The sequence below is a fragment of the Chiloscyllium punctatum genome, chromosome 4 (assembly GCF_047496795.1).
Source record: "Chiloscyllium punctatum isolate Juve2018m chromosome 4, sChiPun1.3, whole genome shotgun sequence".
NCBI lineage: Eukaryota > Metazoa > Chordata > Chondrichthyes > Orectolobiformes > Hemiscylliidae > Chiloscyllium > Chiloscyllium punctatum.
Genome location: NC_092742.1, coordinates 91,185,276 through 91,208,336, shown reverse-complemented (window position 1 = coordinate 91,208,336; position 23,061 = coordinate 91,185,276). Strand labels below are relative to the sequence as shown.

Sequence of the window (23,061 nt, the reverse complement as noted above, 5' to 3'; positions counted from 1 at the left end):
TTACGAAAAACAGCAAAATGTTTCCCATATAAACCATGCATCTTCGCTTTACGCCATTTCCAGCTTGCAAAAGGTTTCCTGGGAACGCTCTACTTTCGATAGCAGGGGATACCTGTAATTCTTTATTTTTTTCCTCTTATATACTAAGAAGACTGTAGTGCAGAACTGTTTAATTTGTTTCTTTATTATTCTGCTTAGTTTTTGTACCGAGGTACTTGTTACCTAAGATGGTGTCGTGTGTGGTGAGATTGGACACTTTTCACTGTAGTCCTGTACCCTGTACTTGAGTACCTGTGACAATAAAGTCAAAATCTAAATCTCATCCCATTTACCAGCACTTGGCCAAAAGCCTTGAACACTCTGATGTGCCAAGTGCTCATCCACCTTTCAAAGGATTTACAGCAATTTGTCTCTGCCACCCTCCCAGGTACAGCAGACCGTCACTACCCTCTGGGTAACAAGGTTCACCCTCACTTGCTCCCCAAAATCTTCCACCCCTCATCTCAAACCTGTGTTCCCTCATGACACACCCTTTAAGTATGGGGAACAGCTGCTCCATATCCACTCTGTCTACGCCCCCTTCTTATAATCTTGTACACCTCAGTCGGATCCCCTCTTCAGTCTTCCCTGCTTCAAAGAAAATATCCAACCTTTCCGCATAACTTAAATTTTCCATCCTAGGCAGCATTCTGGCGAATCTCCTCTGCACCCCCTCTAGTCTGATCACATCCTTCCTGTAATGTGGTGACCAGAACTGCTCTAGCTGTGGTTTTCACCAGCCAGTTCTGTACAACTCCAACATGACTTCCCCGCTTTTAGTCAATACTTCCATCACCAGGGAACCAGTAACAAGCAAAACCTGATAGGGGCAATGCTTACATAGCGTGGCAACGCTCATGCAGCGTGGAAACAGACCCTTCAGCCCAACTCCTTGACTGAACTAGTCCCACTTGCCTGCATTTGGTCCATACCTTTTTATACCTTTCCTGTCCATATACCTGTGCAGGTGTCGTAATTGTACCAGCCTTTACCAACTCCTCTGGCAGCTCATTCCATACACGTACCACCCTCTGCGTGAGAAAGTTGCCCCTCAGGGCCCTTTTTAACCATAAGACCATAAGACATAGGAGTGGAAGTAAGGCCATTCGGCCCATCGAGTCCACTCCGCCATTCAATCATGGCTGATGCGCATTTCAGCTCCACTTACCAGCATTCTCCCCGTAGCCCTTAATTCCTCTAGACAACAAGAACCTATCAATCTCGGCCTTGAAGACATTTAGCGTCCCGGCTTCCACTGCACTAAACTCTTTCCCCTCTCACCTTAAGCCTACATCTTACTACGAGTGTGAGGTGCTCGGACATTTCTCAGTTCAAGACTGGGAAGAGAATCGGAATTCGGATCTATAGTCAGACCCAGTGCTTCCCTCAAAGCCCTAACCTCAGCTGGTGACAGGAGTCTGTGGGTTTGTGAACTCCTCTTTAATCCCATGGTCTTCAGACTCTCCTCCCCTGTTTTTCGCCATGGCTTTAGTGACTGCACACAGCTTTGCTTTGTTGTACAAGATAGAGGAGGGGCGTCTTACAAACATGCCGTCTCAACAAGGCCTGAAGTTACCAGGGAAACCAACCTCACACTTGGTCTCCCAGCACATATCAAGGTCACTAATCCTACTGGCAGGAACTGCGAATATCATTGGTTCTTGCTGACTCATTTTCTACAGGTGTTTTTTTTTATTTGGCTGTATGAGGCAGCGTCTCGGTAAATGGGGGGGGGGAAATCCCTACAGCAGGCCACTCAGCCCATCGAGTCCACACCGAACCTCCGAAAGGCATCCCACCCACATTCACCCCCTATCCCTGTCACCCTGCATTTGCTATGGCTAACCCACCCAACCTGCACATCCCTGAATGCAATGGGGCAATTTAGTGTGGCCAGTTTACCCTAACCTTTGGACTGTGGGAGGAAACCGGAGCAAACCCACACAGACACGGGGAGAATGTGCAAACTCCGCACAGACAGTCGCCTGAGCTTGGAATTGAACCCAGGTCCCTGACGCTGTGAGGCAGCAGCAGTGCTAACCACTGGGCCACCATGCCACCCATCTTTGTCAAAATAATTCTCTCACAGCATCCCTTGCATCCTCTTGTCCTGCCCTCAATCTTGCTTTCTCAGCGTCCTGTCCCAATATATTTTCTGCTTCTTTTATTGGCAGCCCACCTCAATCCCTGCTTGTACCTCCTATCTTCACTGAGCCTGTAAGCTGTCACTTTCCATTCATGAGTTTGTAACTCATTGCCTCAGCTTCTTATATTTTTCTGGCCAGCTGCCAGGCATACACACATGAGCGACCACTGTCGACCAGGCTTATTCCAGACTTGTTTTTAATTTCAATGCTGGCTTTCTGAACCTCCCTGGGAAGTCCATCAGAATGAGACTCATCATCTCATCTGTCTTCCACAATTCCTAATACAAGGCCCAGTATGGAGCGAGTGCAGGTTTGTGGCCAAAGAAGGATTGTAATTTCAAACGTTTACCTCTATTTGTTGTTTGCTACTTTTATACTGAGAAGGACTGCAACGTTGAATTTTTAACTTACATATTTTTCTACTTTTTACCTCAGATTTTGTACCTAGGTGCCTTGTACCTAAGATGGCGCCGAGAATGGTGACATTGCAAACTTTTCACCGCGCTCCTGTATCCATGTGCTTAAGCACACCTGACAATAACACCTCATTCTATTTTGTGCTTCTGCCGCTCCTGTATTCACAATAACCGCTGTCTAGTTCATGTAAAAGGGATGTGGTGGGGGAAGGGAGGGCTGAGAGGTAAATGGGGGGGGGGAAATGGGGTGGGGCTGAGGGGAAAGGTACCTGGGACGGCGATAGGCGGGTGCAGGTAGGAGGTGATTGTGATAGGTCAGTGGGAAGCGTGGAGTGGATTGGTGGGCCCCACCTATCACCTTCCCAGCCACCTTTCCCTCAGCCCCACCACCTCCCCCCCTATTTATTCCTCAGCCCCCATCCCCTCCCCCCCCAACATTCTGGATGAAGGGTCCTGCTCGAAATGCCAACTCTGCTGCTCCTCACATGCTGCCTGACCTGCTGCGCTTTTATCAGCTCCGCACTTTATTGAACGGGGAGAAATGTCCTGTTCATTCTGATGTAAAATTAGGGAGGGAAAGTATTATTTCAGTGGGGACAAATTGAGAAGTGGGGATACAGAAAAGGATCTGGGTGTCTTATTCTCTCGTGCTATCTGGAAATGTTATCTTTCACAGCCAATTTCCTTTTCCCACCACCAGTAAATAAACTATCACAATTTTCACTCATTACCACCACTATTATATGAACTGTGTTTCCAATTGTTCATTTGATGTGTAGAGCCCACAATACAGTAACACCGAACATGATGGATAGGTGCAAAAACAGAAATTGCTGGAAGGTTTGTGGAAGCTCAATCGCTGAATATACTCAAGGGATGATGTGGAGGGGCCAGTGTTGGACTGGGGGGTGGACAAAGTCAGAAGTCACATGACACCAGGTTATCATCCAACAGGTTTATTTGAGATGTCACTTCACGCACCAAGGGGGCAACTCGCCTAAAGCTTGTGATTTCAAATAAGCCTGTTGGACTATAACCTCGTTTGGTGTGACTTCTGACGTCATGCTCAAGAAAGAGAGGGAGACGTTTTTGGATTTTGGTGGTGTCAAGTAGTATGGGGAGAAAGAGGGAATCTGGCATTGAGATAGAGGCAGAAGTGGGTACTGCAAATGCTGGAGATTACAGTCAAGATCAGAGTGATGCTGGAAAAGCACAGCAGGTCAGGCAGCATCCGAGGGTCTTTCCTGATGAAGGGCTTTTGCCCGAACCATCTATTTTTCCTGCTCCTCGGATGCTGCCTGACCTGCTGCACTTTTCCAGCATCACTCTAATCGTTGTGATAGAGTATCATTGAGTAGTGGAACAGGCTCAATGGGCCAAATGGCCTACTCCGTCTCTTTGTTCCCATGTTGTGTAAAGGATGAGGAGCCAAATGTAAAGGAGCCCATCAGCCATCTCGGCCAACAACCACTGGGGGCTGTTTCCCTCCTGGAATGAGAGAGTGGCAGGAATGATGGGAGATGGAAGTGGGTGGTACAGCTGTTAGTGCTGAAATGGGTGGGGAGGTGTCCAGAGTGAGTGAGTTGGCAGCACAGAAGACATGCAAGAGGGTTAGCAGGGTGGGTGACCCTGAGTGAAGGGCAACAGTGCAAGCAATGGTGAGCACAGTAGAGCATGAGCCTTGGTGGGTATTGGGTTCAGAGGTCGAGTGAGAGTGAGGTGTAAGAGAGAAGATGGTGGTGGATTGTGGAGGACATTGGCCTTTTTCCTACGTTCCTGGGCATTGCTGCAGACAGCTGAGACCGCCCTGATCTGGAGGGCAGCTGTAGACCAAGCTGGCATGGTCTGGTGTAATGGCCTCCACTGCTGGTCATGGGAAAAGAGGATGTCACATTTCTGTACCACCTCATCCAACAGGACCTTGAGGCCTCTGCAGGGAACCAACATTCACCTCTCTGCCATGTCTGGGGAAAGTATCAAGAACCGTGCAAAGCAGCTCAGACTGACAAGAGCTTGTCTGGGCGTGACCTGGCCTTTTAAAGATGCCGTCGGCGCCAAGGATAGTAGTCCATTCCATGATAGGTTGAGGTGGAAAGGTGGGACTCAAATTGGATGAGCGGGGACATCCACAGAGCTGGGTAGGTAGCTAAAGAGGTGGGCATAGTGAGCAACTCACTAAGCCATCTCAGAAAGAAACCCTCCATCAAACTCAATGGAACTCATCAAGGCCTAAACAAACTGTATGATTGATCCATACGACTGCAGTTAAGTAGCAACTTCTCTGTCGTTAGGTTCACCTCAAACCTTGTCACAATCAATGTGATGATGCTGTAGCTTTAAGAGATGTGTTTTGTCCTGGTTTCCTTCAGAGAGATTGGGGTGTCAGTGCTGATGAGTCTATGAGAAGATAAACATCTTGTGAAGACTTGGGTGTTTTTTTTTGGAAAGTTGTAACAATAGAAGCAGCCTGAATGGGTGTGGTCAAGGTGGTGGGCAAATTGTTGGAGGGAAACCTGAGGGACAGGATTTACATGTATTTGCAAAGGCAAGGACTGACTAGGGATAGTCAACGTGGCTTTGTACGTGGGAAATCAGGTCTCACTAACTCGACTGAGTTTTTTGAAGAAGTAACAAAGAGGATTAAAAGGGCCGAGCTGTGGACATGATCTATATGAACTTCAGTAACGCATTCAACGAGGTTCCCCATGGGAGATTGGTTAGCAAGGTTAGATCTCATGGAATACAAGGAGAATTTGGATTTGGATACAGAACTGGCTCATAGGTAGAAGACAGAGGGTGGTGGTGGAGGGTTGTTTTTCAGACTTGAGGTCTGTGACCAGTGGAATGCCACAAGGATCGGTACTGGGTCCACTACTTTTAATCATTTATACAAATGATTTGGATGTGAGCATAAGAGGAATAGTTAATAAGTTTGCAGATGACACCAAATTTGGAGGTGTAGTGGGAGATGGAATTGGGTGGCATAGCTGTTAGTGCTGGTGTAGATGGGGAGGTGTCCAGAGTGAGTGAGTTGGCAGCACAGCAGGGTGGGTGACCTGCTAACCCTCTTGCAAAGAAGGTTACCTCAGAGTACAACAGGATCTTGATCAGATGGGTCAATGGGCCAAGGAGTGGCAGATGGAGTTTAATTTTGATAAATGTGAGGTGTTGCGGTTTGGAAAGGCAAATCAGGGCAAGACTTATACACTTAATGGTAAGGTCCTGGGGAGTGCTACTGAACAAAGAGTCCTTGTAGTGCAGAGTCATAGTTCCTTGAGTGGAGTTGCAGGTAGATTGGATAACGAAGACGATGTTTGGTATGCTTTCTTTTATTGGTCAGGGCATTGAGTGCAGGAATTGGGAGGTCATGTTGCAGCTGTACAGGACACTGGTTAGGCCGCTGTTGGAATATTGCATGCAATTCTGGTCTCCCTCCTACAGGAAGGACATTGTGAAACTTGAAAGGGTTCCGAAAAGATTTACAAGGATGTTGCCAGGGTTGGAAGATTTGAGATATAGGGAGAGGCTGAACAGGCTGGGGCTGTTTTCCCTGGAGCGCCGTAGGCTGAGGGGTGATCTTATAGAGGTTTACAAAATCATGAGGGACATGAATAGGGTAAATAGACAAGGTCTTTCCCTGGGGTGGTGGAGTCTAGAACTGGAGGGCATAGGTTTAGGATAAGAGGGGAAAGGTATAAAATGGACCTAAGGGGCAACGGTTTCATGTGGAGGGTGTTATGTGTGTGTGGAATGAGCTGCCAGAGGAAGTGGTGGAGGCTGGTACAATTACAGCATTTAAAAGGCATCTGGATGGGTATCTGAATAGGAAGGGTTTAGAGGGATATGGACCAAATGCTGGCAAATGGAACTAGATTGGGTTGGGATATCTGGTCAGCACGGACCAGTTGGACTGAAGGATCTGTTTCCATGCTGTACATCTCTATGACTCTCTGACTCCCACTCACAGAACCCAAAATTTTAGGGTTAGCCTTCAGCAGTTGCTGTTGTAGGCTTGAAGAAGTGGAAGCAATATCCCCCTCTCTTTGATTACAGCCAAAAGCTGGGGGTTCTCTTCCTGTGCTTCTAGAATGCATGTGAGACAAAATCTGTTTTCTGAATTTGCCTTTTGCCAAGGGTGTGTTTATGGGATGTTGCTACCTTGGAACAGTTAATCAGTAATAGTAACAGCATCTATTATTCGGTTAAGTTTTCCAACAGAGTTAAGTTATCCCAAGTTCTTCTTCCTTTTGTTGTATTTTAACTATAGCGTTTGGACTAAATTATGTTCTGTTTTACGTTGATTATTTTGATCAATTGAATCTCATCTGACATGTACCTTTTAAAAACACGAAAAAGTTCGGGTCTAAGCTACCTTCGTAATATATATTGAGGGAGTCTGGTCCGGTCCATAACATCAATGACACACTTCTGAACTGATGCGACTCTGAGAGTGTAGGGAACATGGCAGCCAACTTGCACAGAACAAGATCCCATATGATCTGTGTTAGGTGTGGCTCAAGATGCAGATCTTGGTGTTATCATCAAACAGAAACAGCACTCATCCACGAAGATCCCATCAATGTTACATTCGCTTTGACAGGAGCGGTCTCCAAGATTTCTCTCCCAAACATTGGGGCTTTTATTGCAAATATTTAAGGTGTGACCAACATTTTGTACAAACACTATGGCAAAAAACAGATAAAAACAGTCACTTACATCACACAGGGAGAAGAGAAATGTTCACAGCGACCAGCTTAAAAATTAGCTTCATAGCCCATTAGAGGGATGAAGACTGTACTTCCATTATAAAATACATTGGAATTAATCTTCACTGACAATGGTTTGAAGTGAGTTTAAAAAGTCTCCAAAATGACCTTCAGCATGCACCACTGATCTGCATCATCGCAATGCACCATGCAAAGAACCTTCATGCACATACTAGATCCTAATGTCCCAATACCCTTGTCGCGTTTGCAGGTAGAAATCTTCTTCGTTCTTCACATTTAAAATACTCATAAAAATTTGGATGGTCCCTAGCAAACCAAAGTCACGTCTTTGAATGGGGGGGGCGTGGGGGTGGGAGGGCGTTGTTAGAAAAATGTACAAACAAATCCCCATGAAGGCAGCAGGTCCCGAAGGCTGGAAGGTTGCTCTGAGAGAGGTTGGCCTTACTCCCTACACCAGAGGAAGGATACGCCAACTCTACTGGCAGAATGTGCCCATGTTGCCAGCAACTCGGGGAGTAAACCAGCCACCCTCCCTCCTCTTGGAGGTCAGATCAGACTTGCATTTCACAAGCCTCTCACAGTCAGCTGACCCCACGCCTACCGTCTGTTGTGTCCTTGTGTTTGTGGCACTGGATGGTGGTGCTGGACGGGGAAGGGGTTGAGGGGGAGAGGAGTGGAGACAATTCCCACATGGTGGAGGGTATAGGCCACACAGCTGAACATGATCCTGCCTAAATGGGTCAGCGTGCAACACCACTCTTTGGCGTGCAGAAGTCTGTCCTCCACCTCCTCCCCCCCCCCCCCCACCCCGCTCAGGGAAACCCAAGGCCAATCGCATGTTCTCAGCCCAGTTCACCCTTGCCCGGCTGCACTCTGAGATCAGGACTCAAACCCGCCCACTTCCCGAAATCTCTGGCTCATCACCACGCTATGGGACCCATCCAGTGAACAGAAGTAGAGTAAGGCTGTTTGTCACAGATGTGAGAGCATGCAATTGCTAATGGTGGCCTTCTGTACAAAGTCTCCATATTCTGCAAAAAATTTGAAAAAGTTGTTTTAAAAAAGGCTACCAAAAAAAAAGAGAACGGGTGTCTCATTTCCCTTTGGAAACTCCAGTCAATGATGCACAAGTGAGAAATGATGACAGTCTAACACCCTTTGACGGTCTAACACCCTTTGATGGTCTAACACCCTTTGACGGTCTAACACCCTTTGACGGTCTAACACCCTTTGACGGTCTAACACCCTTTGACGGTCTAACACCCTTAGCAGACTGTTCTACTCACTCACTGAATGAAAAGTCCTCACCGTCCAGACCTAAACCTAGTGTCTGAGCAGAACAGCCAGTGGCTGGAGGAAACGCTTTCCCAAACAGCATTAAACTTTCTAACGCTCTCCACTTCATTGGTGTGATGTATTGGTATGAAGCATGGCTGCTTCTTGTGTAATGTGGAATACTCGGCTAAGCATGAGGATAGGTCTCACAAATAGGATTTCACTATCCCCAATAACCACGGTGATGAACTGCAATGGGGAAACAAAAAATAAGGGGCACTTGGACATGGGAGATAGTGGGGGACCCTCAGAATACTTCAGTTACAGGATTCCTACCCAAGTTTGGGATAATTGTCAATGTTTGGTAAAAGTTTTCAAAGAGTTCAGGGGAGGTAATGGCCTGAATTTGTGAATTCCTATCTTGAATTCCAGTTCCAGCCTGGTGTTTATGAGTTTATGTCTAGTATTTGAATTTGTGCCCATTGTTTGTGAGTTCCATACAGTGAGTGTAAGAAACCCTGTTCATTGTGTGGGAGTTCCTGTCCAGTGTGTGAGAGAATTCCTGTCCTGTGTCTGTGTGTGTGTGAGAGACAGAGTTCCTGTCCAGTGTGACTTTCTGTCCTGTCCTGTGTGTGTGTATGTGTGAGAGAGAGAGAGAGACAGAGTTCCTGTCCAGTGTGAGTTTCTGTCCTGTGTGTGTGTGAGAAAGAGAGTTTCTGTCTAGTGTGTGATTCTGTCCAGTGAGTGTGTGTATGTGTGAGAGTTCCTGTCCTGTGTGTGTTTGTGTATGTGTGAGAGAGAGACAGAGTTCCTGTCCAGTTTGTGAGTTTCTGTCCTGTGTGTGTGTGAGAAAGAGAGTTCCTGTCTAGTGTGTGATTCTGTCCAGTGAGTGTGTGGGTGTGTGAGAGAGAGTTCCTGTCCTGTGTGTGTATGTGTGAGAGAGAGACAGAGTTTCTGTCCTGTGTGTGTATGAGAAAGAGAGTTCCTGTCTAGTGTGTGATTCTGCCCAGTGAGTGTGTGTGTGTGTGTGAGAGAGAGAGTTCCTGTCCTGTGTGTGTGTATGCGTGAGAGAGAGACAGAGTTCCTGTCCAGTGTGTGAGTTTCTGTCCTGTGTGTGAGAGAGTTCCTGTCTAGTATGTGATTCTGTCCTCTGTGTGTGTTTGTATGTGTGTGTGAGAGAGTTCCTGTCCAGCGTGTGTGCGCGCACGCGCGAGGGTGTGTGTGTGAGAGAAATAGAGTTCCTGTCCAGTGTGTGTGTGTGTGCGAGTGTGTGTGTGTGTGTGTGTGTGTGAGAGAAATAGAGTTCCTGTCCAGTGTGTGTGTGCGAGTGTGTGTGTGTGAGAGATAGAGTTCCTGTCCAGTGTGTGTGTGTGAGTGTGTGTGTAAATTCCCGTCCATTGTTATTGCAGAAAGTTTGGAATGTCAACTCAGACACTGGAGAATTCACACAACATGTGGGGGTTCTGACTTTCCTTGGGTGTGGTTTCATTGACATATGGAACTAGCTGAATGAATGTTGTCTTGAATACATTCTACGTTTGGCAGTCAGCACTGGCTTAACAATTACACCCAACCTGAAAGAACTGATTCAAACAGTGTTACGGGATTTGCAGTGACCGTATTCCAGGAAGCCAACACACGTCCACCACGACACAACACCAATGGGTTTCCATTCTGCTGCTTTATCCAATGAGGCATTAAACCTCCCTTCTGCCTCGCATTGTGTTCACAATGCTCAACTTTCTTGTCCTGTACAGAAACGTATATCTGTGAAGATAGGTGAAGGCCTAGTGCTATTATCACTCGACTATCAATCCAGAGACTGGGGTGATGTCTGGGGACCTGGATCTGATTCCTGCCATAGCAGATGGGGGAATGTGAATTCAGTAGAAGTCTGGGAATAAGAGTCTAATGATGACCACAAAACCACTTCTGATTGTCAGGAGGGAATAAAAACCATCTGGTTCACTAATGCCCTTCAGGGAAGGAAATCTGCCATCCTTACCTAGTCTGGCCTATGTGTGACTCCAGACCCACAGCAATGTGGTTGATTCTTAACCGCCCCCTGGGCAATTAGGGATGGCCAGAACTGATGAGGGAATAAAGAAGAAAGGTGAATCAGAAAGAGGGTGGGGTGGGGGAATGGCTGAGGGAGGGTCTGAGGGAAAGGTTGAGCATTTCTGAGGAGGGCGTTCTGACTGAGGTGGAGCATGTTGGGGGCAGGCGTTGGAGATCCATCAAGGGGGAGGGGACCGTTCGCTCATACAGGACAAACAGTAAAAAGGGGCTCCGCAGCTCATACTCAGTGGGGGGACATCGTTTGTCACATCTTCCCCACCCTCACACTCTCCTCAAAGTAAACACATCTTGTTTTGTCAGACAATATTCCTCAATGTTATATCCCTCCAGTTTCCCAAACAGAGGAAAATGGAGGAAGTTGTGGTCCAGTCAATAGGGAACGCACACAGTATCGCACATTGTGATGGATATGCATAGTGCAAAGTGGGCCTTAAGGGACCCTTAAAGGGACCGACAGCATTTCAACCTTTGTCCCTAAGGCTCAGTTCCAAAAATGTCACTATCTGTATTGCTCCATTGCAGGGGTTTAGTTTCACAAACAGGATGATCTGCTCATGGTCACTGTACCGGACAGATTCAGGCCCTAACTGGAGGAGCCCGCGCCACATCCGGTTGGAGAAGGGAAGTGACAGGGAGCCAAAGAGTAAGAGGAAATATAGAGAACACAAGGTACTGAGTGAGAGGACCCTACAACAAGGTTTGGGAGGCGAACCCTGAACGGGGGCGACATGGCTTCTACCTTCCTGCAGTACCATCTACCGGGCTAAAGAAATGACACCTTTTTTTTCCGCCGTACGTCTGTCGTCCTGAGGAGCTTGTGCACCCCACCGCTCCGCTCCACGTTCCCGTCCCGTGGTTCACCAGCACTCCCACGCTGCCCAGCCAATACCCCTGCCTGTCGCTCTCCAGGTTCAACAGACGACGCTTCCACTGACCACTTCAGAAGCAGAGGTGGCCACCCTGAACAGTAAAAATGGCATGATCCCCATTGACTCGACCGTACAGCCTTCAATTACAGGCGGAGGAAAATTCGGGGTTAACAAAGGTATCTCACAGTCAATTACACAATCAAACTTAACCCATCCCAGGTTAAATATGAGGTGAGTTGAGGTCAACTCGATAGTGTTGTACGATTTTCATTTCTCCCGGCCCAGTGAGAAGAATGTTTTGTTTTAAAATGGTTTTCAGTGCAGGGGGACAGTAGGTGAGTGTGCAAGCCCCACGATTACATTGGGCGCCGTAATATTCACAGTCCCGCACTGCCCTTTCCTCCAGGCTGCTTATGATCCATCCTTCGCTCCACAGCCTGGAGTAAACGTTCGGAATACTGCTCAAGTAAGGCCAAGGTCTTTTCATCCTCTAAGGAGTCGCCCTTCGCTGGGGGGCTACCCACCGGGCAAGAGGCACAGGCCGCCTGGCCTGGCCCCTGGGGAGGTGAGCCAGGCTGTCCTCCTGGATGTTGGAGACAGTCCAATTCTTTCCTTACAAAAGAAAATGTCTCTGAGAGAATGGCAGTCATTTGGTTGTTCTCGTCTGACGAGACCTTGTTATCAGCGACCTGAAAGACAGATTAGATTACTTACAGTGTGGAAACAGGCCCTTCGGCCCAACAAGTCCACACCAACCCACCCAGACCCATTCCCCTACCACTACAGGCAATTTAGCACGGCCAATTCACCTGACCTGCACATCTTTAGACTGTGGGAGGAAACCGGAGCAAACCCATACAGACACTGGGAGAATGTGCAAACTCCACACAGACAGTTGCACGAGGCGGGATTTGAACCCAGGTTTCTGGCGCTGTGAGGTAGCAGTGATAACCACTGTGCCACTGTACCGCCTGAGGATGGGAAGTAAATACGGAAATAATAATAGAGAAAATAAATAATAATCATTATTATATAAATAAATTAGTAAATAATAAACTACTGTGAGGGCAGACTCAAATATTTAGTCAATGTCTTTGGAATTCTTAATTCCCTGTGATCATTTATCCTGTTCCTCTCCTTTTTATATAGTTCTAACAATCTGTTTCTAAATTCCTAAATTTACTCACATTCTAGTTCTTTTTTCCCTTTCATTAACTTGTTGACCTTTGGTGATTTCCAAAATACTCCCGATCCTTAGGCTTACTTCTACTCTTCGCAACTTTATGAGCCTCTTACTTTAACCTAATGCTACCGCTGAACCTCCTTCGTAAGCCACGGATGGAACTTTCTCAGTAAGGTTTTGTTTTTTGATGGCTTCATGTGCAACTGACTCCCCCCCCCCCCCACCTAGATCCATGTTTGACACTGTTAATGATGCTAGCAACACTCACTGTCCGGTAAAGAGTCAGGGCTCTCTCGAAGCAGCTCTGCAGCTCCCTTGCCAGGAGTTTACAGCTCTGAACACTGACAGAAGGACCTATCAAAAAAAGAAAATAGGAAGAGAATTAAAGTTAACTACCAATATATATTAATAATGCAAGTTTTCCAAGGTACCTGTTTCTCCTACTCTGTCTCTTTTCTTTAAAACTTCACTCATAGGACACGGACATAGGGCATTTGCTCACTCCTAGTAGCCCTTGAGAAGGTGGTGGTGACCTGCCTTCTTGAACCGCTGCAGTCCATGTGCTGCGGGTTGACCCACAGTGCATTAGGAGGGAATTCCAAGATATCAATCAGTGACAGTGAAGGAATGGCAATATATTTCCAAGTCAGAATGGTGATGAGTGGCTTGGAGTGGAATTTGAAGGCGGTGGTATTCCCATTTATATGCTGCCCTTATCCTTCCAAATGGAAAGTGGTCATGGGTTTGGAAGGCGCTGTCTGAGGATCTTGGGTGAATTTCGGCAGTAGAGAGAACACACTGCTGCTGCTGAGCATCGATGGTGGAGGGAGTGGATGTTTGTGGATGTGGTGCCAATTAAGCGGGCTGCTTTGTCCTGGATGGTGTCAAGCTTCTTGAGTGTTATTGGAGCTGCACCCATCCAGGCAACTGGGGAGTATTCCATTACATTCCTGACTTTGTCTTGTAGATGGTGGACAGGCTTTGGAGAGTCAGGAGGTGAGTTACTTGCTGCAATATTCCTGGCCTCCTACGTGCTTTTGTAGCCATTATGTTTATGTGGAAAGTACAGTTGAGTTTCTGGTCAATGGTAACCTCCAGGACATTGATAATGGTCGATTCAGAGGTGATAATATCATTGAATGTCAAGGGGCGGGGATTAGACTGTCTCTTATTGGAGATGGTTATTGTCTGGCATTTGTGTGGTGCTAATGTTACTTGCCACTTGTCAGCTCAATCCTGGATATTGTTCAGATTTTGTTGTATTTCAACAGGGACTGCTTCAGTATCTGAGGAGTCGTGAATGGTGCTGAACATCGTGCAATCATTGGCGAACATCCCCAATTCTGACCTTATGATGAGGGGAAGGTCATTGATGATGCAGCTAAAGATGGTTGGACCTAGGACACTACCCTGAGGAACTCCTGCAGAGATGTCCTGGAGCTGAGATGACTGACCCTCAACAACCATGACCATCTTCCTCCTACCATGAGTCACTGGGGTCCTGGGCAATTCTCAAAATTCTCTAAAATGGTAAAAGAGTGGAAAACCCAGCAAGTAGTCAATGGTCAGAGAGAGAAGTGAACACTTCAGTGACTCCTATCAATTTCAAAACCTTAGTTAGTCCTAATAAAGGACCCACACAGCTCCATACTTGGTGTGCCTGATATAGCATGTATATACATTACAGGTAGAGTGGTGGGGAATGGTACCTCAATGAGACGATCCGGTTTCAGCCCTGAGTACCACTCAAGGTGAGTTCTCCACTTGACACCAAATGTTTCCTCTACTGGGGAGCAGGGGCAGGTTTGAAGGGAGGGAGAGTCAGGCAGGGACTGTTCTTAGAAAACTACCTGCGTCCAGTGACACAGAGGAAGACCGGTAAGGATGAGAGATTAAAGACTGCACACACTTTTCCACCATCCGAGCAGAGTTACAAGATGACACAGTCAGAATCACAGAATTGGTATGGGGCAAAATGAGACCCTTTGGCCCATTGTGCCTGCACAGGTTCCACTCCCCACCTCCTGCCATCCCTCATAGCCCCGCACCTTATTTCTATCCAAATCATCCAATATCCTCTTGAATGCCTCAGTTGAAGCTGCCTCCACTTGATTTCCAGACAGCGCATTCCAGACCCTAACTACTCGCTGCATGAAAGTATTTCTTTTCTCACAACAGCTTTTGCTTTGTCTGCACGTCACTTTAAATCTATGCCTTCTTGTTCTTTTTCTAATAATGGAAAGACAAAGGATAACATATCCCAGTCCAAGGCCAGGAATGTAAAGCCTGGTCTGCAATAGCCATTGATCAAATGAAGACGTGGCATCATGTAAAATTCATACCTGGTCCCTTCGCCGTAGTCTTGGGAAAGACAGAAGGAAGTGTTGCTGGTGTAGAAAGAGTTACCGTTTGGACATTTGATACTGGAATGTTGGGTAAATAGTCCAAGGCTTCGGTAACAAGTCTGGTACCTCTGACCTCAGAGTTAGCACGAGGCCAGGCAGAAGACGCTTGCTGACAAGGAGATAGAAGAGCCGTCCCTATCTGTGACTCCTGGTGGCACAGTCCTTGTGTCTGGTGTTCCAGTAGAGCAGGGGTCTCCTGTCTGGGCGTGGAAACAGTATCGCCCTTTTTCTCTTGGCTGTCCCTATGGCCATCGCCACAGGAATGCCTCCATTTTGTTCCTCCAATGGCTGCAACAGGCGACTTGAAGGGTTCAGTCTCACAGCAAGACTTCACCTTGACCGAAGGCGAGAAGGAAGTCAAAGAGGGTCTGTCCGGCAGTGGCTTGGGAAGATCGAGGAACAGGTTCGCCCGAGTGCCAAGGCTCAATTTAGCCTGTGAGCTATTGGCAGAAGAAACTGTCAAACCTGCTGATGGCTGCAAGGCTGGCTTGGAGCTGGCGGTCTCCTTCCAGTTCAGTTTGGTCATCTCCTGTTTGTGAGAGATTTCGTTCACGACATCCACAGTCACCAGAGGTGAAGTCCTGGGTGACATTTCCAAACACTGCCCACTCACACACTTTTCAGTGATTGACTGATCCTCGCCACTCTCAGTGAAGTTCAGGCTGTCCCCCATTGAAACGCTGCGTGACATTTTGGCCATCGAACTGGTGGTTGGGTTCATGTAGGATTTTTGTCTGGTGCTCTTTCCCTGAGGGCTATCCTTCGCCAGCGACAATACTGGACCATCCGCTTTACTGGGGACTAAGGGCAAAGTTCGCCGTTGGTTGACCCTGGAATCTTTCTCAGTTACAGTCAATGAGTGAGAGTGCAGCTTCTCGGACGAGGTTACATTAGACGCCGTATCCATTGGGTAAACTAAATAGGACAAACACAAAGAAAATTACAAAAACAAAATCAGAAGAAACTAACAGATTGATAAAGAGTTCGACATTGAACCATTCTTATTACCAGATTATTCCCATCACGATAAGGGCTTAACTGTAGCTCGCTCCATTCACGGATGAACTGCGGTCTCCCAGTCACATTAAAAAGTTTTCAGTTGAGCAGTCTCAATATTGAGGAGTCCTTATCAGTACAAATCCCTCATCAGTCAAGTTTCAGCACGAGGACAGGAGCTTGAATTCAGGGAATCCCATCAACGTGGGGCTCCCAATATCGAGGGATTCTGATCATTATAAGATCCTCAAGATATAGAGATCATCATCAACATGGGATCTACTGAGGGATCCTCATCAGAATGGAATCCGCAAAATTGAGAGATCATCATCAGCTTGGGACCCTCGGGGATCCTCATTAATATGGGATTCTCAATATTAGGGGATCCTCATTCATATGGGATCTTCATCTTTACTGGATCCTCAGTATTGAGAGATCATCATCAGTACGGGATTCTTAATATTAAGAGATCCTCATCTTTACTGGATCCTCAGTATTGAGAGATCATCATCAGTATGGTATCCTCAATATTGAGGGACCATTATCAGTATGGGATTCTCAGTATTAAGGGATCCTCATTAGTATGGGATCCTCATTTTTCCTGGATCCTCAATATAGAGAGATCACCATCAGCCTGGGATCCTCCATATAGAGAGATCCTCATCTGGATGGGTACTTCAATATCAAGGGAACCTCATCAGTATGGGATATCAACATTTAATATGGTTGAAGAAATGCCCAAGACCTAATAAAATGTGGGAACAGGAAATGGAGATATTAAGTGAGTTAATTGGATATGAATTGGTTGTGCAGGTATGGGGAACTAGTAAACAGGGCATTGCAGGTGTTTAACAGAGTGCGACTAACTGAAATAAAGTTCTTACTAGAAGTGTTGGCGCGAATTCTGTTATAATACAATTATCCTTTAGGGTATACCATGAGGAACAGAGGATAGTTGAGTCAGAATGTGAAGTGCTGGAAGAGCACAGCAGTTCAGGCAGCATCCAACGAGCAGCGAAATCGACGTTTCGGGCAAAAGCCCTTCATCAGGAATTTTGCCCGAAACGTCGGTTTCGCTGCTCGTTGGATGCTGCCTGAACTGCTGTGCTCTTCCAACACCACTAATCCAGTATTTGGTTTTCACCATCTGCAGTCATTGTTTTTACCTCAGAATATGAAGTTTCAGACCGCTTTCTGAAAACGAGCCTCGTGAAGAATGAAGTCACCGTGTGGGCTACTTATTAACGACAGTGGACACATGGAATGGCCTCAGCTCTTTCAGTACCGTACAGAAGCAGGATGGGAAACAAAGATTTTATACTGGAGTTGATTATTTAAATGTGGATGAAGGTTTGGACAGATTGTTTACCTTCAGAGATAAAATTGATCAAAAAGGTGAATTACTGATTGTTTATGAGGCGTGGTCAGATTGTGACAAATTTTGAAAGGCTGGGGACAGTACCTTGGAAGACAACAGAATGAAATTCAGAAGTTTGTATGCAAGACAACAGAAATTTCGTTTGGAAATTCCCAATTTATGCTGAGCAGTTAAGTTATTGGACTGTCCCAAACGACCAAGTATGGCCAGACTCCTAGCTTTGATGAGCGTTAAATTAGTGGATAAATATACACTGCTAGAACAACTTTCAAAGCATTAAAAGGTTTCCTGGGAAGTATTCCTGGGAAGCAGGCAATTGGCAAGGACAGAAAACAGAGGACACCACGAAAACAGTATGAAAGGAGAACTGTAATTTATAGAAATGAGGACAGAAACGTGATAATTTTAAGAAGAGCTTTGGGATTTATAATAGATGAACCAAGCTGAAATGCTCAGAACTCAACGTTGCATGTGCAATTCTAAGTTCGACCACGCCATGAACAATCCCAAAGGGCACTTAAGTTCTTGAAACCAAACTTGAAGTGGAAGATTCAGAGGAAGAAGTTGGAGATACGGATCAAAGAGAGGGCACTGTATTGGTCACAGGAAGTTTCAGCCCAGCAATGAATGTGTTGGTGGCCCAGTCTTTCAACTGTGCAGCATTAGACAGTGATGCATTACTACCGTGTGTGGAATAACTAGTTAAAACACTATCAAGATTGGCTAAACAATAAAGATATGAACAAGGCCTAGCAATTCGAGCGTTCTAGGTTTGATGTTGATAAGATAAGAAGATTTTGAAAAACGTGGGCATTCCTTGTAAAATAGCAGGTTATTTAATATATAACAGCACCATTAATCGAGTAAATACCATCATTATGAAGTAGACCATCAATGAAGAAAACACTGATGGAACGGGATATGAAAAGTGACAATGCTGTTGTGCTTGGAAAATGTATGAATTTGCAGCTGATGCAATCGGGACACTATTGCATTCATTTAGTGGATAATAAAGTTTCCTCAAGAGAAGTTAAAGAAGTACTGACATCAGGGGGTGGAAATTTTCTGTGAATTCTGTTAAAGCTGCACATTTTCCCATCCATCCTCTGAAAGAATAGAAAGTTTAGTACAGAAAGGAGCTGTAGGGAATGGGGAAAAACGACAAGAGATATGGTAGACATGAGATCTGTTAAAAAAATCACATCACAGCTTCAAGTAAACCTGTCCTCGGCGAGAGACTTCAATAAATTGGTAGCCATAGATTTAAAGATATGGCATAAAGAAATAAGCATTTTTATTCTATATTTTGTGGATTTGGCAAACATATTTTGTCAGTCGACAAAAGATTGAAAGAAAATGGTGGATAAGGTAATGGAAAAGTGGACTGGCTTGAAACATTGACAGTATTTCTCACAGATAACGTGGGGTGGGGGGGGGGAATGGTGAATTTGCTAACGATGGATTTAGAGATGTGTGTATGTGAGTGAATGTGAGCATAACTTATGAACCCAGCAGTCGAAAGCCCTTTGAGCAATGAGGTCTGTGAAAAGAACCATGAAGTAACAGACAAAAATAGTTCAACATTTTCTTGGCATATCAGCCAAGCTGTAAATTCTCATCCGCGCTGCACATGTTAGGAGCTTGATGCAGGCAGTGGGAGGATATAATTGACACCAGTTAATTTTTGGCAGAAATCATAAAGAACTAATCGTAAATTGATTAGCCTCCAACTTGGAGCTACAATTAGTTCTGTGTTTTTCAGAGCATTTAAATGTACTGCATGCATATGGTTTAATATAAGAGAAGGGTCTCAAAGAATGGAACAATTGGGCTAGGTTACAGGTCAGGACGAAAAATAATAATTGTGCACGGGAATCAGATTGTTCGGGTACACTCTTCAAGATCTCCTGGTATGGATTAGAAATTCGCAGATAATAGTGAGGAGTCAGTCACCTCTCATACCCAAATGTTCACAGCTCTGAAGATCAAACAGCCACAGTGGACAGTTAGCCTGACGATAGACAGTTCAGTTCTGATGGGCAGAAACAGGGGCACTTGGAGGAAACCCACGCAGACACGGGGAGTTTGCGCAAACTCCACACAGACAGACAGTCACCCAAGGCTGGAATTGAACCACTGAGCCACCATGCCGCTCCCAGTTCTGATGGTCAATCTGAGGCCATTTGTCCCAAATGAACAAAAGTGGGTAACAGAGTCAAATATTTACCAGAAGGGGTAAGTGAATGCAGAAGTGTAGAGCAAGGAAGGTCACTGGAAAGCTGGATGAGTTAAAGGATGAGGAAGATGAGGTTACGCACATGGATTGGAAACATTGGAAAAAGATGGAAGGCAAGAAAACCCAACATAAGCTCACACAGTGGGTCCTGGAGCAAGCATGCTCCTAGAAAAAAAAAAGAACTCCTGAAAGGAATTCTATTAAAAGGAGGTGGAGGCTGAACATCTTAGGAAGAGATAGAGGGTAAGATAGAGGGTGTAGTTTAACAAGCACAAGAAATATACTACAAACCAGGAATATTACTGGGAGCAGAAGCACATCGGAATGTCTTATTAGCCACAATCAAATTATGAGACAAGTTAATAAAAGATGAGGGGCATGGATAGGGTGAAGAGCCAGGGACTTTTATCCAGGGTAGCAGATTTGAAAACTAGAGATGTGAGTGGAAAGATTTAAAAGGGACCTCAGTAGCAACCTTTTCAGGCAGAGGGTGTTGCGTTGATGGAATGAGATGTCAGAGGAAGTGGTGGAGGCTAGTACGATTACAGCATTTAAAAGGCATCTGGATGGATATATGAATAGGAAGAGTTTGGAGGGATATGGGCCAAATGCTGGAAATGGGACTGGATCAGTTCAGGATATCTGGTCAGCATGGACAAGTTGGACTGAAGGGTCTGTTTCCCTGCTGTATGACTCAATGACTCTACGCCAAAGAACAAGAACTACAAAGATGGAGAGGATCGGGGTGTATATAGTGCAAACCAGGGGAGAGCCAGTCCTACCCCATAGATGGATATGCACAGAAAAGGTGACCCCCTGGCACATGGCTTTGAAGAAAAACTGGGGCATCAATATACAAGGGTTGATTCACTAATGGCAGGAAAAGACACTTTGAAAATACTCTTGGCTTTGTTAGCAACAAATGTTTGACAGCATAGCTCAATTTATAACAAAACTGGATTTCTGCAGGGAGATCTGGTCAAGAAGGAAGTGTTTCTTCATCTTCCAAAAGATGTTGTAGAGATACTTTGGAAAGTAAATAAATGTGCGTATGGCTGAAATGATGCCTCTCAAGCTTGGTACTTCTCAGTAAGGTCTGTCTTATTTAAATTGGGCTGTCTTCAGTTAACAGCAGACCATGCCATGTTTTACTGGTAAAAATCAGGGGCAGCTTCCAGGCATCTTTATGATGCATGCTGTGAATTCAAATGCATCGTCCTAATTGGGCTGAAAGCAGAATTCAAAACCAAAGTTGGGTGTCTGGGGCTTTTAAGCGCATTGGATTAGAAATTGGGTAGAATGGATCAAGTGCCATTTTGTATCAGCAATCTTTTTTGGAAACTGCAGATTAGTCAAAGCTTCACAAAACTGAAATGGAGGAAATGCTAGGTCCGTCTGCCAGTTTGGAAGTACTACAGTGGAGTACAGCTATAAAAAAAATTCCCAAAGGTGGTGAACAAATTGACCAAATTAAAAATGGAATGTTACTTTTAGAAAGTTCCCTCATTGGGTGATGTCAGGGGCCTGAAGAGTGTTGCTTTTGATGATGCTTCTCATGCAAATCTCTATGATGGGTTATGGAGTTCAGGAGGGTTCTTGATTTTTCTTGTGGGAAAGAGGGTTAAATATTACCCTCTAGTTTGGGATAGCTTAATAGATCAGAAGAGTAGTAAAAGGTACTTTAATGGCAGAAGCTCTCAGTCTTAGTGAGCTGGTTGATAGGGCATCTTTCTTTGTGCACATATTGGAAGAAATTCTAAAAAGGGTATCAGCAGCCACACCCATTGACTACAACATCTATAATAAGTCACTATGGGATGACGTACACTCAGTGAAACTTGTGAATGATGCAAAAATTGAGGGTTGATATTAGTTTTTATAACATGGTGCAGAAAGAGAACTTGAAAATAATGGACAGCAGCCGAAGTCTGATCATTTCACAAAAAAGCAGCACATTTTCAAAAACCCTTGAATATACTGGAAAAAGGGTCATTGGAACTTGAATTGCAAAGAGAAGGGGAATATAATCCATTGTTGTCTTATATGGATGTATCACTACCTGGCATGGTAACTGTACCATTCAAGATCGGAGACGGTTACAGAGAGGGGTGAACTCGGCCCAGACAATCACAAAGGCCAACCTCCCATCTATAGAATCCATCTACCAGGCCCGCTGTCAAGGGAAAGGCCGCCAGCATTCTCAAAGATCCATCCCACCCTGGCAATGATTTTCTACAACCTCTACCATCGAGGAGAAGGTACAGAAGCCTAAACACACACACCAGCCCGTTTTGAAACAGTTTCTACCCTACTGTTAGAATATTGAATGGACTCACAAATTCTTAACATTCGCCGGGACCTGTGTTTTTGTTTTTGTTGCTGTTGACCTATTATTTACTTATCAATGCTACTTAACTCTATGATCTGCCTGTATTGCTCGCAAGACAAAGTTTTTCACTGTGCCTCGGTACACCTGACAATAAATTCAATATGTTTGGCTCTTTTTTTATTGTATATTGATTTATTTAAAAGAAAAACTTGAATCGATTATCATCAAATAGGAATGAAAGGAATGCCTCAGACCTTATGGAATGTGGGAAGAGGTGATGGATATATTAACTAAGGCTTCATGGGTGCGGATTGTTTGTATAAAAATGAATTGAATTAACTTTATTTATTAAATATGGGGAGTTAGTAATCAGTGGGGTCGGAGCTTTATGTAGTGTGGTTATCTGAAATAAACTCTTACTAAAAATGGGGATTTGAACTCTATTTAAATACAGTTATCTTCTTAAGTATAAATTAGAATCTCCACTAGAGATCCTCATCGCTGTGAGACCCTCAATACTGAGAGATACTCATCATTTTGGGACCCTCAATACCGAGAGATAGTCATCGGTATGGGACCCTCAATACCAAGAGATAGTCATCGGTATGGGACCCTCAATACCGAGAGATAGTCATCGGTATGGGACCCTCAATACCGAGAGATAGTCATCGGTATGGGACCCTCAATACCGAGAGATAGTCATCGGTATGGGACCCTCAATACCGAGAGATAGTCATCGGTATGGGACCCTCAATACCGAGAGATAGTCATCGGTATGGGACCCTCAATACCGAGAGATAGTCATCGGTGTGGGACCCTCAATACCGAGAGATAGTCATCGGTGTGGGACCCTCAATACCGAGAGATAGTCATCAGTGTGGGACCCTCAATACCGAGAGATAGTCATCAGTGTGGGACCCTCAATACCGAGAGATAGTCATCGGTGTGGGACCCTCAATACCGAGAGATACTCATCGTTATG

The 23,061-nt window shown here is 45.4% G+C and overlaps 1 protein-coding gene across 3 annotated transcripts in view; it reads right to left on the bottom strand.

Annotated features, from left to right (window-relative positions):
* Nucleotides 1-8,136: 8,136 nt before the first annotated feature.
* mapkbp1 (mitogen-activated protein kinase binding protein 1) overlaps nucleotides 8,137-23,061 on the bottom strand; it is a 229,896-nt gene continuing 214,971 nt past the window's right edge. For all 3 annotated transcript variants that reach the window (XM_072569283.1, XM_072569284.1, XM_072569285.1), the window contains 3 exons: nucleotides 15,078-16,055; nucleotides 13,004-13,089; nucleotides 8,137-12,241 (listed from right to left, as the gene is read on the bottom strand). In XM_072569283.1, coding sequence (XP_072425384.1) covers nucleotides 11,930-12,241; nucleotides 13,004-13,089; nucleotides 15,078-16,055 — 1,376 coding nt within the window. In that variant the 3' untranslated portion in view covers nucleotides 8,137-11,929. The remainder of the gene's footprint in view (nucleotides 12,242-13,003; nucleotides 13,090-15,077; nucleotides 16,056-23,061) is intronic.